The following is a 20,655-nucleotide window of genomic DNA, read 5'->3' on the forward strand; positions in this document are numbered from 1 at the left end:
TGCACTCTGAGGCAGCCTGTTGCCCATACTGGCTTTAGATTTGCTCTGTAGCTGAAGATGTCCTCAAATTCTGATCCCCCGCCTGACTCCCGAGTGCTAGGGTGCTGAGGTGACAGTGTGTTCAGCATTCTCTTCTTTTCAAAATACCCTTTTAAGGTCAGACATGGTGGCATATACCTTTAGTCCCAGCACTTGACCACAGAGGTAAGGAGGATCTTTCCTATTCTGATCTACATAGCAAGTTCCAGGACAGCCAGGACTGTAGTGAGACTTAGTTTCAACAACAACAAGCTAGAGTCATCAGAGAGGAGTGAACCTCAATTTAGAAAATGTCTCCATTAGACTGGGCTGTAGGTAAACCTGTATAGAGTTTTCTGTTTTTTTTTTTTTTTTTTTTGGTTTTTCGAGACAGGGTTTCTCTGTGGTTTTGGAGCCTGTCCTGGAACTAGCTCTTGTAGACCAGGCTGGCCTCGAACTCACAGAGATCCACCTGCCTCTGCCTCCCGAGTGCTGGGATTAAAGGCGTGCGCCACCACCGCCCAGCTAGAGTTTTCTTAATTAGTGATTGATGGGGGAGGGTTCAGCCTATGCTGGGTGGTATCATCCCTGGGATGGTGGTCCTGGGTTCTATAAGAAGGCAGGCCGGGCGGTGGTGGCGCACGCCTTTAATCCCAGCACTCAGGAGGCAGAGGTAGGCGGATCTCTGTGAGTTCGAGACCAGCCTGGTCTACAAGAGCTAGTTCCAGGATAGGCTCCAAAACCATAGAGAAACCCTGTCTTGAAAAACCAAAAAAAAAAAAAAAAAAAAAGTCTAAGAAGGCAGGCTGAGCAAGCCATGGAGAGCAACCAGTAAGCAGCACCTGTCCATGGCCTCTGCATCAGCTCCTGCCTCCTGCCCTCACTGCTTTTGACGATGAGCTGTTATATGGAACTGTGAGTGAAATAAACCCTCTCCTCCTCAAGTTGCCTTTGGTCTTCTGTCATGGTGTCTCAGCATTGCAACAGTAACCCTAAGACAGAGAGATAGCTCCGCAATTAAAAACATTTGCTGTTTTTGTAGAGGACCTGAGTTCAATTCCCAGCACTCACATGGTGGTTCACAACTGGGTTAACTCCAGTTCCTGGGGATCCATCCCCCTCTTCTGGCCGCTGGGGGAGGTCACTGCATGCATGCACTTGGAGTGCATACATACATGTAGTCGCTCATACCCATAACATAAAAATAATTAGAGGCCAGCCTGGTCTACAGAGCTAGTTCCAGGACAGGCTTCAGAGCTACAGAGAAACAGAGCTAGTTCCAGGACAGGCTTCAGAGCTACAGAGAAACCCTGTTTCGAAAATAAATAAATAAATAAATAAATAAATAAATAAATATAAAAAAATCTAAAAATCTTTACTAATGACTTACTTTTTATTTGTTTATATGTCTGTGCATGCATGTGTTTCCCATAGTTCTTATAGCATCAGCATTGGCACTGACACCCCTTTGGATCCTTTCTTTCTGTGGCTTCTCTCATGACTTCACCAGTGAGAGTACTCCAGGATGAACGTGGTTGGAATTTCATCTTTCTATGCTTGACTATTTTCTTCCTTTTGTTTTCATCTATGTGTATGTGTGTGCACATATGTGAGTAAAGTGCCTGTAGACGCTAAAAGAGGGCATCAGATTCTCTGGAGCTGGAGCTGAACTCAGGTCTTCAGGAAGAACAGGTAGTGCTCTTAGCCACGAAACCATTTTGCCAGCTCCCCCCTCCCCGAGGTCTCACTATGTATATAGTCGTATCTAGCTGGCTGAGAACTAAAAGAGAGCCTCCTGTTTCTGCTTCCCCAGTACTGGGATTAAGGATTAAAGTGAACCACCCGTCCTGGCTGCCACAGAATTAACCGCTCCTCAGTTTTTATTCCCTTTTGACCTGTGTTCAAACTCCCAAGTTCTTGACAATCTTATGAATGGACACCTGACAATTTTTTTCTTACTCCTCTAGCTCACAGTCAGAGATCAATACCCGGGACAAAGAATGACTTGCTGGGCAGTAATGACTCATGGTTTTAATCCCAGCACTCAGAAGGCAGAAGCAGGAGGATCTCTGAATTCGAGGACAGCCTGGTCTACAGAGGGCGTTCCAGGACAGCCAGGGCCACATGGAGAAATCCTGTCTCGAAAAACAAAAACATACAAACAAACAAGAACCACTGACGAGCAGATGCAACCTACTAGGTGTGGTTCACTGAGAGGAGTGAGCCACGAGAGTCACTGGAAATTGGAAGGTGGCCGCCCCCCAACTCCCGGTCCTGGCCACGCCCCTCAGGCGCGGGGCTCCCATTGGTGTGTGCGCTGGGGGCGGGGTCAGCCAGGGTAGGGCGGGGCCTGCAGCGCGCGTTGCCTCCCGCCCGCCTGGGTTGGGGTCGTGCTGGCTTCGGACTCGGCTCCCCTCCGGTTGCGGCCATGGAGGACGATAGGAAGGACGGAGTCTATGGTAGGAATTGCCTCCGGCCTGAAGGTCGCCTGTGTGACTTGGGAACGAGGGGGTTTTGAAGAAGGACAACATCTGAGAGCCTTAAAACACTCGTGGCTGCAGCCAGGACGAAGGCCCTTCTGTCCGCGCTCTCAGGCCTCTGCATCCTGCGCTGGTTAATCCGGACCGTTTGACCCCAGCCCAGGTTGTCGCCCGTATCCCTTCCCTAGGATTCTCAAGCTTACTCCCTTCCTCCTGAGCGATGGGCCGGGGAGTACGGCGCATGCTCCTCCCCTGGAGGTCCCGTTATCTGGGCGGATTAGATGGTGGGCGGGGGAGGGGACGTGCGGCAGTAATAGATTGGGGTCTGGGCAGGAACAGGGCCCCGACCTCTCCACTTGTCCCGTCTCCTCAAGAGCCCAATGTTCTCTGCATCTCTGCCATTTACACTCACAAGTAGTGATCCCAAGCTTTGGTGGGGAAACTGAGGCAAGGTTGGACGCACCTGTATACAGGGGTTGGGCGCATACCAGTTCAGGGAAGAGCAGAAACAAGGGTGCCTTTGATGAGGGGCAAGCGGAGAGCAATTCAAAAACTTTCCCAGCCTAAGAGGATTATTGCGGGTGCCTGTAATTTTAAGGGGTTCAGGAGACTGGGACCCTACCCTCTGTGAGGCCTGAAGGCGGCCCTAGCTACTTGGAGTTGGGGGTGGGGCCAGGATGCGGCTTTCTCACCCCACCCGACTCCGGGTTCCCATGAACTGGGTGTTGAACTCTGAGCCTCCTTCCTCTTATCTATTTTGGGTTCCCTGGGGGCCCAAATCTGTCACGAGCCTTAAGTGGCATGGTTGAGACTATGGCAGAGGGGCTCTATTACCCCCCCTCGCCGCCGCCCCCGTCTTCCAGTTTGTGTGACAGGAACTTCCTGGAAACTGCTAGACTCTAGAGTCGTGGGGAGGGGGCCGGAAATGGCTCAAAAATAACTAGAGAAGCAAGTAGGCTCTCCCTGAGCCTCCTCTTGTTCCCTGGTACTGTGCCCTAAAGAAAGAAATGAATGGGCAGGATGGGAGAGGCTGCGACCCACCCTGCCCAGCCTAAAGGACCTAGCCTCCCAAGGGACTTTCTGGGGCACTTGAGTTGCCAGCCCCAGACCACCAGAGGGGCTCCCTGTCAGAAGCCCCAGGCTCTGGGGTCGCTCGTGCTGTGCAACTCTTGGGTGTGGCTGTCTGTCTCTGGTGTGGGAATCTCAGTCTGGGAGTGTGAGTATGCTTGGGTGTCACATCTGAGGGTATGTGTAGTTGGTCTTCTTGACGTCTGTTGGAATAAGAATGGAGCAGAGTGAACAAGGCTTTGATTTGCCCAGGCTTGAATTTGGCTAAAGGGTGAGACTGTGTGGGGGTGGGGGTATGGGTGCAGAGGGAAGCTCTGTACAAGGATGGAACTCAGGGCCTCACTCCTGGTCAGTAAGCCATGGGATTGAAAGCTGCCAGCTCTTTTGTGTTTAGCAAGAACTGGAACCCAAATGGGGTCTAGCGTGCTCAGAAAGCACTGAGGGGTGGGTGGTGGTGGAACCCAAGGCCCGGAGCAAGCTCTGCAAGAACAGACTGGAACTCAAGGCAATGCCATGCTCAGGCTGGGAATGGACCCTCAAGGTTTTGTGGGTGTGTTGCCAAAACCCAGGGCCTCAAGCATGTTCAGCCAGTGGTTGGGCCTAGACCTCATTCAGATGCTCAGCCAAACACCCCCAATTTCAGACCCCCAAGAATTTATCAGACCTTTCGCAGGCAGTGGTCTGCCTGGGGACACACAGCCGTCCACCAAGCAGAGAACCTAGACTGTGTGAGGGTGGACAAGAGAACGAACATGTAATTGTAGGCTGTTATGGTTGTAGAGCAACGGACAGGACGTGCATGGGAGAGCCACTAGGGTCTATTTTAAGAGATGAAGGTTGGAGAGTCAAAGCCGGGTGAGATGGATTGAGTGAGACAAGTGTGTTTCAGGCAGAAGGAACAGAAAACAAACCACAAGCTTGCTTAATATTTTCCCCTACAAGACTCGGGGAACCTGTGAAAGAGGCCCTACCTGGCTTCTGCAGCCAGAGTCATCTTAGTTGACAGTGGAATTTTTCTCTTCTCTCTCCTTCCTTTCTTCCTCCGTCCCTCCCTCCCTCCTTCCTTCTTCCCTTCTTCCCTCCCTCCCCGCTCTTTCCCTTCTCCCTTCCTTTCTTCCTTATGGATACTGAGGATTGAATGAACCAAGAGCCTCAAGCATACAAATCTCTGAGATAAGTCTTGCTGTGTAACTCAGATGCCTTAAACTTGGTCTTCTCTTTATGCTGCAGCCTTTACGAGTAGCTGGGGTTTCAGGCCACCATGCCATACTTTAGGCAGGATCTTGTTTTGCCTGAAACTTAGCCTATTTCACCAAAATGAAAAACCTGGACTATCTAGACATCCTCATAACATTCCTGCAAAATAGTTTAAGCTTTCTCTCTAAATTCACGGTGTAGCCAAATGGCTGATCCTCTTACCTTCAACTTTCAAATTTTGGGATTATAGATGTGCACCACCACACCCAAGTTATTCAGTGCTAAGGAAGGAACCCAGGGTTTCCTGTATGCTGGATAAGCATGCTATCAGTTGGGCTCAATGTCAGCTTTCTCTTGGACTTAATGGCTAATCCTATGCCATTTGGCTTCCCATTCGTCACTGTGCCCCACAGGAGTGGCTTCAGATAGACCCAGCTTTAAATCAAAGCTCTGATTTTTGTTTTGTTTTTGTTTGTTTGAGACAGGGTTTCTCTATGTAGCCCTCTTTGTCCTGGAACTAATTTTGTAGATCAGATCTCTCTCAGAGATCCGCCTGCCTCTGCCTCCCAAGAGCTGAGTTAAAGGCGTGCGCCACCACTGCCTGTTAAGGTTCTGATCTTTATGTGCTCTGTAACTCTAGGTGACTGGATGGCCCTTCTGAGCCTGCATCATTATGTATAAGGTTTGTGGATCATATGTAGTGCAGGCTGGACTTGAACTCACTACCTAGCCAAGAACACCCTTCAATTTATCATCTTGCTCCACCTCCTTAAGTGCAGAGATGACAGGCATGTGCTACCATGCCTAGCCAGCATTTTCTATTTTGTTGTTCTTTCTTTCTTTCTTTCTTTCTTTCTTTCTTTCTTTCTTTCTTTTCTTTTCTTTTCTTTTCTTTTCTTCTTCTTTTTTTTTTTTTTTTGAGACGAGGTTTCTCTGTAGCTTTGGTGCCTGTCCCAGAACTAGCTCTTATAGACCAGGCTGGCCTTGAACTCCCAGAGAACCGCCTGCCTCTGCTCCCAAGTGCTGGGATTAAAAGTGTGTGTACCACCGCCCGGCTGTTGCTGTTTATTCAAGACAGAAGAGATTCTCTGTATAAGAGTCCTGGCTGTTCAGGAACTTGCTTTGTAGACCAGGCTGGCCTCAGATTCACAGAGATCTGCCTGCCTCTGCCTCCCAAGTGCTGGGATTAAAGGCGTGCGCCACCACCGACCAGCTCGGACTACTGTTTTCAATGATATCTGGGTAGGCCCTGTATGCTCAGGTGACCCTGGGGCTGGTGTGGTGGTGTGGAGGACATAGCATTTCTTTGAACTAATGGACAGGCAAACCTGTGTCTGGGAAGAGTGAGGCAGGACTGGGCAGGGCCAGAAGTGCCTTTCCCAGCAGATCACATGATTCTGGAAGGAGGTAGCAGCTCCACAGGAAAGGGAAATGGCTCAGGGCCCGGCCGGGGTCCTTAATGGCACAGCCTTCCTGTCAGCCCAGACTTGGCATGAGCAAGAGAAGATTCTAGAACCCAGAGCAGGGAAGCACATAGTGAAGGTTGGCTAAAGAGGAGACTTTTTGGCTGAGTTTGTAGCTGTTGGCACAGTGCTCGCCAGGCACACATGGATTCCCACGTTCTCTCCCTGGTATCTGATAAACCAGGCGAGTGGGCGTCCCAGCTCTCGGGAGGTGGGGACAGGAAGATTAGAACTCAGGGTCATCATTGGCTGCACAGGAGTTTCAGGCCAGCCCAGGCTCCGTGAGAGCCTGACTCAAAAAAGAAAAAAATAATTTAGGGACCTGGTTAGATGGCTCAGTGGTTAAGAGCATTGCTTACTCTTCCAAAGGTCCTGAGTTCAATTCCCAGCAACCACATGGTGGCTCACACCATCTGTAATGAGGTCTGTGCCCTCTTCTGGCCTGCAGGCATACACACAGACAGAATATTGTATACAAAATAAATAAATAAATAAGATAAATATTAAAAAAAGAGAAAAAGATAATTTAGGGGGGGCTGGAGAGATGGCTCAGAGGTTAAGAGCACTGGCTGCTCTTCCAGAGGTCCTGAGTTCAATTCCCACCACCACATGGTGGCTCACAACCATCTGTAATGAGATCTGGCGCCCTCCTCTGGCGCGCGGGCATACATCGAGGCAGAATGTTGTATGCATAATAAATAAATAAATCTTTAAAAAAAAAAAAGATAATTTAGGGACCTGGTTAGATGACTCATCAGTGCTCACTGCTCTAGCGGAGGACCTGAGTGTGATTCCCAGCACCCAGATGTCACATCCTCCTCCAAGCACACAGTGCCTGTAAACTCAGGCACACACACCACACTGTGCACATGAATAAAAATAAATAAAGCCGGGTGGTGGTGGCGCACGCCTTTAATCCCAGCCCTCGGGAGGCAGAGGCAGGCGGATCTCTGTGAGTTCGAGACCAGCCTGGTCTACAAGAGCTAGTTCCAGGACAGGCTCCAAAACCACAGAGAAACCCTGTCTCGAAAAACAAAAAACACTCCAAAGCCACAGAGAAACCCTGTCTCGAAAAACCAAAAAAAAAAAAAAAAAAAGAAAGAAAGACAAGCCGGGTGTGGTGGTGTACATCTTTAGTTCCAGCCCCAGGAGGCAGGCAGATCTCTGTGAATTTGAAGCCAGCCTTAGTTTAGTGAGTTCCAGGACAACCAGGACTCAGCAAGTGTTCTTGACTACTGAGCCATCTCCCCAGCCCCACTATGAAATTTTTATAACACAAATGATATGTATTTTTTTAATTAGTGTATGAGAGGCACAATGAGGGTGGGGGTTATCCACAAAGCTGTGGGCTCCTCACCAGTGGCCACACCAGTGAGAAAACATCTCTTCCTCCCCAGCATGGTTGCTATCTGTGAATTCTCAGAGAAGGGCAGGGCCTGGTGAGTGCCCCCATTCACAAACATATTTCTTTTGGGGGTGTGTGTGCTATGTGAACATATGTGGAGACCACAGGTTGACACCTGGTGTTTCCCTCTGTTGCTCTCCACTTTTGTAAGGTTTTTTGTTTGTTTGTTTTATGGTTTTTTTGTTTTGTTTTGTTTTGTTTTTTTCGAGACAGAGTTTCTCTGTGGTTTTGGAGCCTGTCCTGGAACTAGCTCTTGTAGACCAGGCTGGTCTCGAACTCACAGAGATCCACCTGCCTCTGCCTCCCGAGTGCTGGGATTAAAGGGTGCGCCACCACCGCCCGGCGACTTTTGTAAGTTTTTAAAAAGTACATTTACTCATGTATAGTGTGTGTGAGGACAGGTTGTGGAAGTGAGCTCCTTTCACTTTTTTTTTTCTTTTTTGTGGTTTTTCCCTTTTTTTTTTCTTTCTCTCTCTTTCTTTGGTTTTTTGGAGACAGGGTTTCCCTGTAGTTCTGGAGCCTGTCCTGGAACTCACTCTTGTAGATCAGGCTGGCCTCGAACTTACAGAGATCCGCCTGCCTCTGCCTCCCGAGTGCTGAAATTAAAGGCGTGCACCACCAGTCGCCCAGCTCGCCTTTCACATTTTGAGTTTGGAGGATAGTGCTCAGGGCATTAGGCCCTAACTTGAGCCTTCCAGCTCTCTTAATTTCTGTGACAGTGTCTGTCCCTAAGCCTGGTACAGTTTTTACCCCCAGATTTTATGTGGGGTGCTGGGGACTGGAACTCAAGTCCTTATGGCCAGGGTTTTTACCCACAGCCATTTCTTCAGAAGTCCCCCACACCTGTATCTTTTTAGTCATGGTTTTTTATTTTTTATTTTATTTTATTTTATTTTTGGTTTTTCGAGACAGGGTTTCTCTGTGGTTTTGAAGCCTGTCCTGGAACTAGCTCTTGTAGACCAGGCTGGTCTCGAACTCACAGAGATCCGCCTGCCTCTGCCTCCCAAGTGCTGGGATTAAAGGCGTGCGCCACCACCGCCCGGCATGGTTTTTTATTTTATGTGTATGGGTATTTTGCCTGCATGTGTGTCTGTACCATGTGGAGACTTAGTGCCCAAAGACGTCAGAAGAGGGTGTTGAGTCCTCTAGAACTGTAGTCCTGGATGGTTGTGAGCCACTCTGTGGTGCTGGGGAAGGGTTCTCTACAAGAGGACCAGCGCTCAGTGAAATACAGTGTAGCCAACTGAAGATACACAGTGTAAGATCACTGGCTGCTCTTGCAGAGGACCCTTCCTTCCCCAACACCCCTGTGGTGACTCACAGCTATCATCAACCAGGAGACCTGGTCCTCTCTTCTAACCTCTGTAGGCACCAAGCATGTGCACTGTGCTCAGACGTAATACATACAGGCGGACACTCGTATAAAATAAAATGAATAGGTCTAATTTAAAAGTTTTGGGCCAGGCAGTGATGGCGATGCGGTTAACGTTTAATCTCAGCATTTGGGAGGCAGAGGCAGGCGGATCCCTGAGTTCAAGACCAGCCTGGGCTACAGAGCTAGTTCTAGGACAGCTAAAGCTACAGAAAGAAACTCTGCCTGTGGGGAGTCGGGGGGACGGACACAGGGAAGGGGGACAACCATGGCCAACAAATAAACTAGGCAACAACAAAAGATTGTTTAAATACATACTTTGTAGCCTTGTCCAAGGATGAGATTAGCCCTGCCTTGCTGGGGCGGAACAATGCGCAGCTTTGTACCCTGTGAATTTGCCCAGAAGGAATGGTGTGGAAGAGGAGACTAGAGGTGTGGGTGACATTCCTTTGGTTCATCCCAGCACCAAAATCATGGCACTTAGGAGACAGAGGGTTAGAGATGTGCAGGGTCTGTGTCCTGTAGACAGCATCTGGAATGAGGGTAAGGACAGTTGCTTTTCTGTCTTTTTATTTCTTGTTGTTTAATTCTGAGTGGAAGTATCCGTGTGTGTTTGGGACGGGACCCCTCGCAGCTCAGGCTGCCCCCTCAAACTCTATTGAGCCAAGACTGACTTTGAACTCCTAGCTCACTTCCCTTCGCCTTCTGCTGGCTTGGGGGACCCTGCTCAGTTGATGTGGTGCAGAGAAAGGACCCAGGTTTCTCAGGCATGCAAAGCCAGTGAAGCCTGGCTCCACCATGACACCTGTAGCTTTTATTATACTTATTTATTTATTTATTCATTCATTCATTCTCTTGTTTTGTTTTGGTTTTTGGTTTTATGAAACAGGGTTTCTCTATAGCTTTGGAGCCTGTCCTGAAACTTGCTCTGTAGACCAGGCTGGCCTTGAACTCACTGAGATCCTCCTGCCTCTGTCTCCTGAGTACTGGGATTAAAGGCATGCGCCACCACCACTGGCTCATTCATTCATTTTCTTTTTTTTTTTTTTTTGGTTTTTCGAGACAGAGTTTCTCTGTGGTTTTGGAGCCTGTTCTGGAACTAGCTCTTGTAGACCAGGCTGGTCTCGAACTCACAGAGATCCGCCTGCCTCTGCCTCATTCATTTGTTTTCTGAGACAGGTTCTCTCTACTTAACCCTGGATACCCTGGCGCTCAATATTTAACCAGGTTGGCCTTGAACTCACAGAGATCTAACTGTCTCTACTCCCTGAGTGCTGGGATTAAAGGTGTGTACCACTAACCCAGTTTTTAATTAATTAATTATTAATTTTTTTGATGTAAGCTCAAGCTGGTCTAGAATTCACTCTGCAGCCTCAGTTGGCTTTGATTTCACCATTCTCCTGCCTCCGTAACTTGAGTGCTGGGATCGTTAGCCACCTGGCCCTTTCTCCATCTTTTGTCTCCATACCTTCCCTGCTTGGGCACTGCCCCCAAATCCTTGTCAGAAGGACTTGTCTCAGTGGCTGAGATGTCCGTTCTTTAGGCCAGGCCCAGACGTCTGGGAAGGCAGGAACTGTGTAGGCGAGGCCTTGGACACTGGAGCCCTTGACTTAGCCAGTGTTTGGAAGTTGTGGGGGATGGGTGTCACTTGATGTCCTGGCAAAAGCATTATGACAGACTGCCTGTCTGAGTTCCCTTATCTCCCACACTGTTGCTGAGCCCTCATGCCTGGCTTGGCAGGACCTGCCCCCACTGTTTTCACAATCCAGCTCCCCCCTCTCCCCCACCACCCTTGCCTCTCTCTCCCTAAGTCTTGGTCTGATTTATTTTGCTCTTAACCCCATGGAGAAGACTAGGTAAATTACACAAAATGAGAGTTAACTTCCTATTTGATTCATGGTCACCACACTTTATCTGGTGGTTTTCTTGCTAGAAGAAATCCGAGTCAGTGAGCCCACACATGTGTGCTGTGTTTTAGTTCTTGCTATGCTCGGGTTGGAACCCAGGGCCACTGCCATGGGAGGCAAATGCTCTTCCTTAGAGCTATACCTTAGCCCCTCACTGAGGGCGTCTACTCAGGAGTTTCACCTCTGAATCCTACCCTATACTTCACTGAGGGCTCGTCAGGGTCACTGCTGCTGTGATAAACGCTGTGACCAAAAGCACAGTGTTGGGGAGGAAAGGGTATATTTGGTTTACATACCCTGAATCTCGGTCCACTGAAGGAAGGAACTCAAAACGGGAACCTGGAGGCAGGAGCTGATGCAGAGGCCATGGAGAGGTGCTGCTTACTGGCTCGCTCCTCATTGCTTGCTCAGCCTGCTTCCTTATGAAATCCAGGACCATGAGCCCAGGGGTGGCCCCACCCACAATGAGCTGAGCCTTCCCCGTCAGTCACTAATTAAGAAAATGTCTTACAGCCAGATCTTATGGACGCTGTATTAGGATTCTCTAGACTCGAGAGTCTAGAATAACAGAACTTATATGAATCTCTCCGTATGTACAGAAAGGGGTTTATTGGAATGGTTTACAGGCTGTGGTTTAGCTAATCCAACAATGGCTGCCTATGAATGGAAAGTCCAAGAATCCAGAAATTGCTCAGTCCAGGAGGCTGGACGTCTCGGCTGGTTTTCAGCATACTCTGGAATCCCGAAGAACAGGCTCCAATGCCTGTGAAGGAACAGACTTGCTAGCATGGCAAGAGCAAGCAGTGGAAGAGCCAAACCTTCCTTCTTCCATGTCTTTTTATAGGCTTCCAGTAGAAGGCGTGGCCCAGATTAGATCTGGATTAAAGATGTGTCTTCCTACATCAAAGATCTGGATTAGAAGTGGATCTTCCTACTTCATATTTATTTATTATGTATACAATATTCTGTCTGTGTGTATGCCTGAAGGCCAGAAGAGGGCGCCAGACCTCTTTACAGATGGTTGTGAGCCACCATGTGGTTGCTGGGAATTGAACTCAGGACCTTTGGAAGATCAGGCAATGCTCTTAACCACTGAGCCATCTCTCCAGCCCCTGATCTTCCTACTTCAAATTAAAAAAAATTTCCTCAGGGGGGCTGGAGGGATGGCTCAGTGGTTAAGAGCATTGCCTGATCTTCCAAAGGTCCTGAGTTCAATTCCCAGCAACCACATGGTGGCTCACAACCATCTGTAAAGAGGTCTGGCGCCCTCTTCTGGCCTTCAGGCATACAGACAGAATATTGTATACATAATAATAAATAAAAAATATTAAAAAAAAAAATTCCTCAGGCTGGAGAGATGGCTCAGAGGTTAAGAGCATCGCCTGCTCTTCCAAAGGTCCTGAGTTCAATTCCCAGCAACCACATGATGGCTCACAACCATCTGTAATGGGGTTTGGTGCCCTCTTCTGGCCTGCAGACATACACACAGACAGAATATTGTATACATAATAAATAAATAAATATTAAAAAAAAAAAGAAAAATTTCCTCACAGCTGTGCCCTCTTTTTTCTGGTTTTAGATTCAGATATAGTCAAGTTGATAGCCAAGAACAGCCATCACAAAGCATTTTGATGTTGGGGCTCCGTCTTAGACGACTGTGGCTGTGTGGAGTTGACATAAAATTAGTGCACACAGGGATACCTGGCAGGGGCTCTGCCATGGAGCCGCATCCCCAGCCCCTTACTGGAGGATTCTAGAAAAGGATTCTACTGCTGAATCATTCTGTGTGTGTGTGTGTGTGTGTGTGTTTTGAGACAGGCTCTCACTAAGTGACAAGGCTGACCTTTTTTGGGGGGGTGTACAAAGAGAAATGGTTTATTTTGGATCACAGTTCAGGTCCATCACATGGGGAGGGTAAAACAGCAGGGCTTGAGGTGGTCACATGGCGACCACTGTGTGGTAAGAGTGATGGCTGCACTAGGGGTGGCCTTGCGCTCATTCTGTACTTGTCTTTGTCACCCTCCCTCCTCAGTCTCCTCAGTAGTAAGGATGACAGTATTGTGTCTCCACACCTGGCTCTTATTTTAAAGCCACCAGGGCTCAATCTAGAGGCACACCTCCCTTTCCCTAGTCACCTCTCAAAGGCCCTAGTCTTTGTCTTAATACCTCCCCGTGGGGCTAGAGCTGCAGAGACGGCAGACTGCATTTAAACCTCTGCAGGCCAGAGCTACCAGACAACTGCCAGATTAGACATGAGAGGACTTTTCTGTTAATCCAATCTATGGTGGTCACTAGCCTCAGTTTACCTACCTGTCAAGTAGGGTCACACATTAGCCTTTTCTAGTTTCGTTTTTCACTGCTCACCGTGTGTGTGTGTGGGGGGGGGGACAGAGGGAGGGAGAGGAAGTGAACCGGTGACTGAGTGAGCTAGAGCTAGTGAGCAGGGAGCTCCAGAGGAGGCCAGAGGTGTTTGATCCCCTGGAGCTGGAGTTACCGGAAGTCAGCTGTCTGTGTGAGCAGTATGAGCTCTTAACTACTGAATCGTGTCTCCAGTCCCCTGTTCTACTGTGACAAGGTCTCACATAGTTCAGGCAAGCTTTTAAATGGTGGTGCACACCTTTAATCCCAGCACTTGGGAGGCAGAGGCAGCAGGATCTCTGTGAGTTCAAGGCCAGCCTGGTCTACAAGAGCTAGTTCCAGAACAGGCTCCAAAGCTATAGAAAAACCCTGCCTCAGAAAACCAACTAACCAACCAAAAAAAAAAAAAAAAAAAAAAAAAAGCACTCACCCCAGACAGGGAGCCCACAACAGGCCAAAGTACAGAGACCACCAAGACCAACTTGGTGAACTGATGAGTTTAACTGGGGATTACTTACAGGAATATGGGTGAGGGGTTACTTAACAGCAGCAGACATGCCTCTAGGCCAAGGCCCACCCCAGGATGAGTGACAGCTCACACAGCTGGGAACCTGGACCATACTGCACAGCTGACAGGCAGCTGCACAGGTTGGAGAGCGTCCTTTCCAGGTGCCTGGGTTGTCTAAACCTCTGCCAGGCAGCTCTTTTTATCTGAGTGTTTGTAGCTTTCCTCCTCTCCACAACACACGTTTATTGTTTGCTCTGGAAGGGAGGGGCTATTCTCGCTGAGTTTTTGAAGCTACTTTGTTTTTGTTTACCTCCCTGTTTAAGGAGCTTTCCTACAGGATAGAATGTTTTCTATCTACGTGTAGCAAAGGAGGCTGCTACACACAAAGCCTCAGTCCTTCCAGTCTGGTGGGTGTGTCTGTGTGTGTGTGTCCTGCCAAAGGGTTTCAGGAGTCTGCCTGCCTCTACCTCCTAAGTACTGGAAATAAAGGCATGCACCACCACACCCAGCTGAGTGCTTAAATGGATTCTTAGAATTCTATCTTGGATCCCCACTGTTGCGCGTCAAGTGCTCTTACCCATTTAGCTGTAGCCCCAGTCAGTGACCTTGAGCTTCCGACTCTTCTACCTCTGTTTCCCAAGGGCTGAGCAGCTCCTGCTTGTACACCCCATTTATTCAGCCCTGGAGTGGAGCAGGACTTCATGCCTCCTAGGCAGGTGCTTTAGCAACTTCCTCCTCCCCTCTCTCACTCACTCTGCTTTCTGTTCATATTATCTGGCATTGTGGTTGCAAAGACCCAGCCCTTTCCCATCCTGCAAGTATTGGATCAACCTCTTGATCAGAAACTGTTAGCTCTTGCAGCTGCTGTCCTTTATAAAGTCGCATTTATTCATTATGTGTGTGGACTGCAGGCAGTCAGCTCACTTCATAGCAGGCACGCAGAGGCCAGAGGATCCTGCAGGAGTCAGTTCTTTGCCTTCAATTGGCAGCAAGTGCCTCTACTTCTGATCCACTTCACCACCTCTGCGTTTTAAATTTTGTCTAAAGGTTAACCCACATTCCATCTCTCTGAGAGAGAGCTGTCAGCTGCTGGACAGTATAGACTCCCATAAGCTCTCCTCCCTAGACAGGTCATGTTCTTGCTGAGTCCCCCTTGGTGGCTCTCACTTGCCCATCAAACCTATTTGGGGGTGGACAGCTTTAGGAGCCCTGGCAGGGGTGGGTTACCCCAGTTGACCCTGAAAACATCTAATATTCCCTTATCTTGTCTCCCACTTGCCGTACCAGCCTTCCTATCAGAGACACAGTTTCTTGTAGCTTCTTCATGCTTCTAATAGTTTGAGGTTTTATATATTCGCATGATTAGTTCCTGTGGAATTTTCTGCCTCTGAGTCAGGGCTATTTTTTCCACTTATATATCAAGCATACTGACTTAAACATTTTTGCTTTATCTGTGGACCCTCAGTTTCCTATGTGATCTCTGGTCTTCCTAAGGTTTCCTAAGGGCACCTTTTTTTTTCTCTCTCTCAGTTTTTAGAGACAGGGTTTCTCTGTGTGGCCTGTAGTCTCAGCTGTGTTGGCCTTGAACTCACAGAGATCTACCTGCCTGTCCCTTCCGAGTGTAGAGAGGGCACCTTCTTAATGCTGGGTCACACATGTGTGACACCAGGCCAGCTTTAAATTCTTGGTTTGGTTTCTGTTTTTTAACAGTGTCTCACTGTGTAACACTGACTTGGGACTTGCTCTGTAGAGCAGGTTGGTCTGGAACTCACAGAGGTCCACTTAGCATGTCTCCAGAGTGCTGGGAGTAAAAGTGCGTGCCACAGTGACCTACTCAAGGTTTTAAAATGCTTAAAAATATGTATTTGCTTTTATTTATGTGTATGCATGAGTACCTGCATGTATATATGTTCACCATGTGCCTGGTACCTTAGCGGTAGGAAGTGGAGGAGTCTCAGCTCCAAGAACTGGACTTCAGGAGGAGCTGTTGTGTGGGTGCTGGGAACGTAACTCTAGTCTTTTGCAAGAACAGCAAGTGCCTTCAGCCACTGAGCCATCTCTCCAAGCCCCAAGTATTTAAATTTTTTTTTAAATATTTATTTATTATTTATTATGTATACAATGGTCTATCTGTGTGTGTGCCGAAGGCCAGAAGAGGGCACCAGACCTTATTACAGATGGTTGTGAGCCACCATGTGGTTGCTGGGAATTGAACTCAGGACCTTTGGAAGAGCAGGCAATGCTCTTAACCACTGAGCCATCTCTCCAGCCCATAAGTATTTAAATTTTTTAGCCAGGATTTAGCTACATAACTCAGGGTGGCTGCCTCAGTCTCTCGAGTGCTAGGTGACACTTGTAGACCAGCCACCAAGCCCAGCGTCAGGGGAAGAGGTGGCCTGGGACTGAGCCTAGGGCTTTACAGAAATCAGCCCCCTCAGCCCTCTGCCTCAATTAAAGGAACTGATCTGAAGCAGGCCTCCTTTGGGCTCAGATCAAAGCCCAGCACTAAAGGAGCGACATCACCCTGCTGTGTCAGGCTGGGAGACCGCCCTTGCAAATGACCTTGGCAGGTATGAAATGACCTTGAGGCCTCCACGAGGGTGGCAGGGGTCGGGTGAGCTTGCCTGAGGGAGCCATTTGAGGACGTGGTGGTTGGAGACTCTTTGTTTGACTGTCGTCAAGGCACTGTCTAGCTTGGAACAGAAGCAACTTGTTGCCCAGGACCAATCTACTCTGTCCACTGCCAAATCTGGGTGAGGGCTTTCGTGAGGGCCAATGATGTGAGGGCTGTGGGGCTTTCGAGAAACACAGGTTTCTTTGGGAGTTCTGGTCAGCCTAGGCCGTGGCTTGGAGCTTTTAGCCCCGCCTGTTTGCTGATGCCTGTGGCTTTGGGGTCAGGCAATGCTGGCCTCCCTGCAGTGAGCCAGAGCAGGGGAACTGGCCTTCTCTAGGGACAGCTGATTAGAGAGCGGAGCCCAGTTGGGTGTGCTAGACTTTGTGGTGACAGCTGCAGGTATTAATAGTGTTTGTGTGAGGGTGTTCAGCTAGAACTCAGGCCTTACACGGTAGGCTCTACCCCTGAGCCACACCCCTGCCCCTCACTGGGGTTGGGGATTCTAGGCTGGTGCTCTACCCCTGAGCCACGCCCTGGCCCCTCACAGGGTGGGGCAGGAAGGTTCTAGGTTGTAGCTCTATCACTGAGCCACGCCCCGGCCCCTCACTAGAGAATTGTAGGCAGGTACTCTACCCCTGAGCCACGACCCAGCCCCTGGCTGAGGAGGGTGGATTCTAGGTAGCAGCTCTATCACTGAGCCACACCTCAGTGTGGTTTGGCTTTGGTGGTTGTTTTGGGTGTGTGAGGTAGTGATGAGGGTACAAACAAGGACTTGGGATTTTCACCATGTATGTTGGGTACCCTCGTATTTTATGTGTGTGTGTAGGTATATATATCCTATGATGGCATACGTATCACACCAACTGTATGTCCTGCTTCAGTGCTCCTTAGGCCCTAGTGCTAGCTGTTACCCTGGCTTTCTGTGCCCGATCTACAAGGCCAGGATTGGCATTTTCTGCTGCTGTTGTGAATCCCAGACTGGTCTTGAACTTGATTTTTTAAAAGTCTTTATTTATTTTTATTTTATGTGCATTGGTGCTTTGCCTGGATGTATGTCTATGGGAGGGCATCAGAACCCCAGGAACTGGAGTTACACACAGTTGTGTGTTGCCATATGGGTGCTGGGAATTGAACCCAGGTCCTCTACAAAAACAGCAAATTGGCTGGACAGTGAGTTGTATGCCTACCTAAACTACATAAGACTCTCTCTAAAAAAAAAAAAAGCACCAATAGCCCCCCCCCAATTTCATTCATGTATTTGAGTTTTAGCCCAAATAATTTCTTTTTGGTTGCTTGTTTTTCTGTTGTTTTGTTTTTTGAGAAAGGGTTTCTCGGCAGAGGCAGGCGGATCTCTGTGAGTTTGAGGCCAGCCTGGTCTAGAAGAGCTAGTTCCAGGACAGGAACCAAAAAAGCTACCGAGAAAACCTGTCTCAAAAAATTAAAGAGAGAGAGAGAGAGAGAGAGAGAGAGAGAGAGAGAGAGAGAGAGAGTTTCTCTGTGTAGCCTTGGTTGCTCTGGAACTCGTCTGTAGACCAGGCTGACTTAGAGATTCACCTGCCTCTGTCTCTTGAGTGCTGGGATTAAAGGCGAGCGCCACCACTGCCCAGATGTCGGCCTGCTTTCTTTCCTCCCTGTGCCTCAGTTTCCATCTTGCACGGTAGAGCAGTCCGGTGGTCTTTTAGAGTTGAGAAGTGTTCCTGAATGCATTGTTGCGTGGGTCGGTGGAAGGTGGGTGGATGGAGGGTGAGGCCAGAGCCCGGAGGAGCCACCTCAGGCTCCTGAGTGGAGGCAGGGTGAAGGTGGGGGGCTGGGAGAGCTAAATCTGGCCTTCCAGTGAGTGGCAGGAGCAACTGCGGCCCCGCCCGGCCCGGCCCCCTAGGTCGGCCCCTCCCTCCCTTGGTTATTTGGTTGGGGCCTGTCTGACCGGTTTGGGCCGTCCCGCTTGCTACTCCGGAGGAGCTGCTGCCGGTGGCGGCTGTGTCCGGGAGGGCACGGACCGCCTGGGCGCCGTCGGGGCCGCACTGCAGTGATGGGGAAGGATTCGCAGCATTACTACGGGAAGCATGGTATGCGAGCCCTCCTTGTGCACCTCGGGGACACCAGCGGGGACCTTGGACTGTCAGGGAAGGTTGCAAAAGGGAGGGGGAGTAATTGCACTTGAATCGTATGTAGTCCGCCCACCTCCCCGTCCCCCTCACCGTCTGTGCTAGCTCCCACAGCTGTCTCAGACACCGTTTCCACTCTCCTACCTAGGACCAGGCCGACACCCATCCCTAGAGCACCTGCACCTCTTCACAGTGAACTTTGCGTTCTTTGCTCTGGTCCTTGTAAACCCTTCCAGGCATTTTCCTTGGGCTACAGCAAGCTGATCAGTCAGCTGGTCACCCCCAGGGACTCTAGTCCCTGCTGTGGTCTCTCTCTGATGACCTTGGGTGTAGTCTAGTCCCCTGGAGGTAGGATGCAGGTACAGCTCAACACTCCTTATGGTTTGGGGACCATGGGTCCCCCAGCTTCCTTGGCTGTTTCAACTTCTCATCCACCCTTGTTTAATCTTGTTGACTTTCAGGGACGCCTCAGAAATACGACCCCACCTTCAAAGGACCCATTTACAACAGGTAGGATGCCCTGCCTTCCTGGGGAAGAGGGGAAAGGATAGGAGAATGTGTCTCTTTTCTCCAGCAAAGCAGAATAAACCATTGCAATGTGATTCAAGAGCTGGTTTCCTTAAGGTTCTAGACTCCTCCCATTGGAGCTGAGAATGGAATTGAGCCTCACAAACCTTAGGCATATATTATGCCTCTGCCCTTACATGGATCCTTTTTTAAAAATTTAATTTAATTTACATTTATTTATGTGTATGTATGCTGGTATGTATGTGTGTGTATGCTGCTGTGTATGCTGGTGTGTATGTGTGTGTATGTTGGGTATGTATGTGTGTGTATGCTAGCGTGTATGTGTGTGTATGCTGGTGTGTATGGGTGTGTATGCTGGTGTGTATGGGTGTGGTATACTGGTGTGTATGCTGGTGTGTATGGTGTGTATGCTGGCGTGTATGGCTGTGGTATGCATTTATCACTGTGCAGTGTGGAGGTCAGAGGACAACTTGCAGGAGTTGGCTTTCTCCTTCTATCATGGGGTCCCAAGGATCCAAAACAGTTGTCCTGCTGGGCCATCACTCTGGCTTCTCTCCCTCTCTCTGCCTCAGTACTAAACAGTGGCTCTACCAGTGGGTGACATTTTCACCCCTACTTTTTGTTTGTTTGTTTGTTTAGTTTTATAGTTCTGTTTTGAGACAGGGTCTTTGTAGCCCTGGCTGTCATGGAACCCTCTATGTAGACTAGGCTAGCCTGGACCTCACAGAGACCCGCCCACCCTTCCACCTGTCTCTGCGTGAGCCTCTATGTAGACTAGGCTAGCCTGGACCTCACAGAGACCCGCCCACCCTTCCACCTGTCTCTGCGTGAGCCTCTATGTAGACTAGGCTAGCCTGGACCTCACAGAGACCTGCCCACCCTTCCACCTGTCTCTGCGTGAGCCTTCTACACATAAAACTTTATTTGAGCGGGATGTGGCTTTGCATCCTTTGATTCCACCTACTTGGGAGGCAAGAGGATCAGAAGTTCAAGGCTTGGGGAGGGGATTAATACACTCATAATATATTTCATGGAATTCTCAAATTATTAAAACAAGTATTATTTAAAAAAGAGAGTCCCGAGCCTGGTCTGCAGAGTGATTTCCAGGACAGCTAGGGCTACACAGTGAAACCTTGTCAGAGTTCTGGGTTAAAGGCTTGTACTGCTATGCCCAACTTTTACTTAAAATTACTTTAGATTTAATTTTTTGTGTATGAATGTTTTGTCTGCATGTGTGTATGTGTTGAAAGAGGGTTCAGATCTCCTGGAACTATAAGGTTGTCTTGCCTGCATTTATGTCTGGTTTGTATGTCTGCTTGGTATCCAAGGAGGCCAGAATGAGGGATTGGACCCCTGGGACTGGGGGTCTCCAGGTCAGTGCTGGGAAACAAACCCAGCACTCTGGAACCTCACGCTAGCTCTTTAGCCACTCTCTTTTTATTCGTGGTTATTATTTCATTTCCTTTTTGTTTGTTTTGTTTTTCAAGACAGGGTTTTTATGTAAACAGTTCTAACTGCCCTGGAACTAGCTCTGTAGACTAGGCTGGCCTCTAACTCAGAGAGATCCACAAGTCTCTGCCTCCCGAGTGCTGGGATTAAAGATGTGTGCCACCACTGTCTGGCTAATGAATA

At 49.0% G+C, this 20,655-nt stretch overlaps 1 protein-coding gene across 3 annotated transcripts in view; it reads left to right on the top strand.

Moving 5' to 3' along the window:
• Positions 1-2,368: 2,368 nt before the first annotated feature.
• Slc44a2 (solute carrier family 44 member 2) overlaps positions 2,369-20,655 on the top strand; it is a 34,886-nt gene continuing 16,599 nt past the window's right edge. Inside the window, exons 1-2 of one of the 3 annotated variants that reach the window (XM_057767778.1) lie at positions 2,369-2,477; positions 18,957-19,005. In XM_057767778.1, the coding sequence (XP_057623761.1) occupies positions 2,447-2,477; positions 18,957-19,005 (80 nt within the window). In that variant the 5' untranslated portion in view covers positions 2,369-2,446. Of the gene's footprint in view, positions 2,478-18,312; positions 18,457-18,956; positions 19,006-20,655 lie in introns of those variants that run through there. The other 2 variants (XM_057767777.1, XM_057767779.1) reach the window with 2 other exon arrangements.

The sequence above is a fragment of the Chionomys nivalis genome, chromosome 4, assembly GCF_950005125.1.
Source record: "Chionomys nivalis chromosome 4, mChiNiv1.1, whole genome shotgun sequence".
Taxonomy (NCBI): domain Eukaryota; kingdom Metazoa; phylum Chordata; class Mammalia; order Rodentia; family Cricetidae; genus Chionomys; species Chionomys nivalis.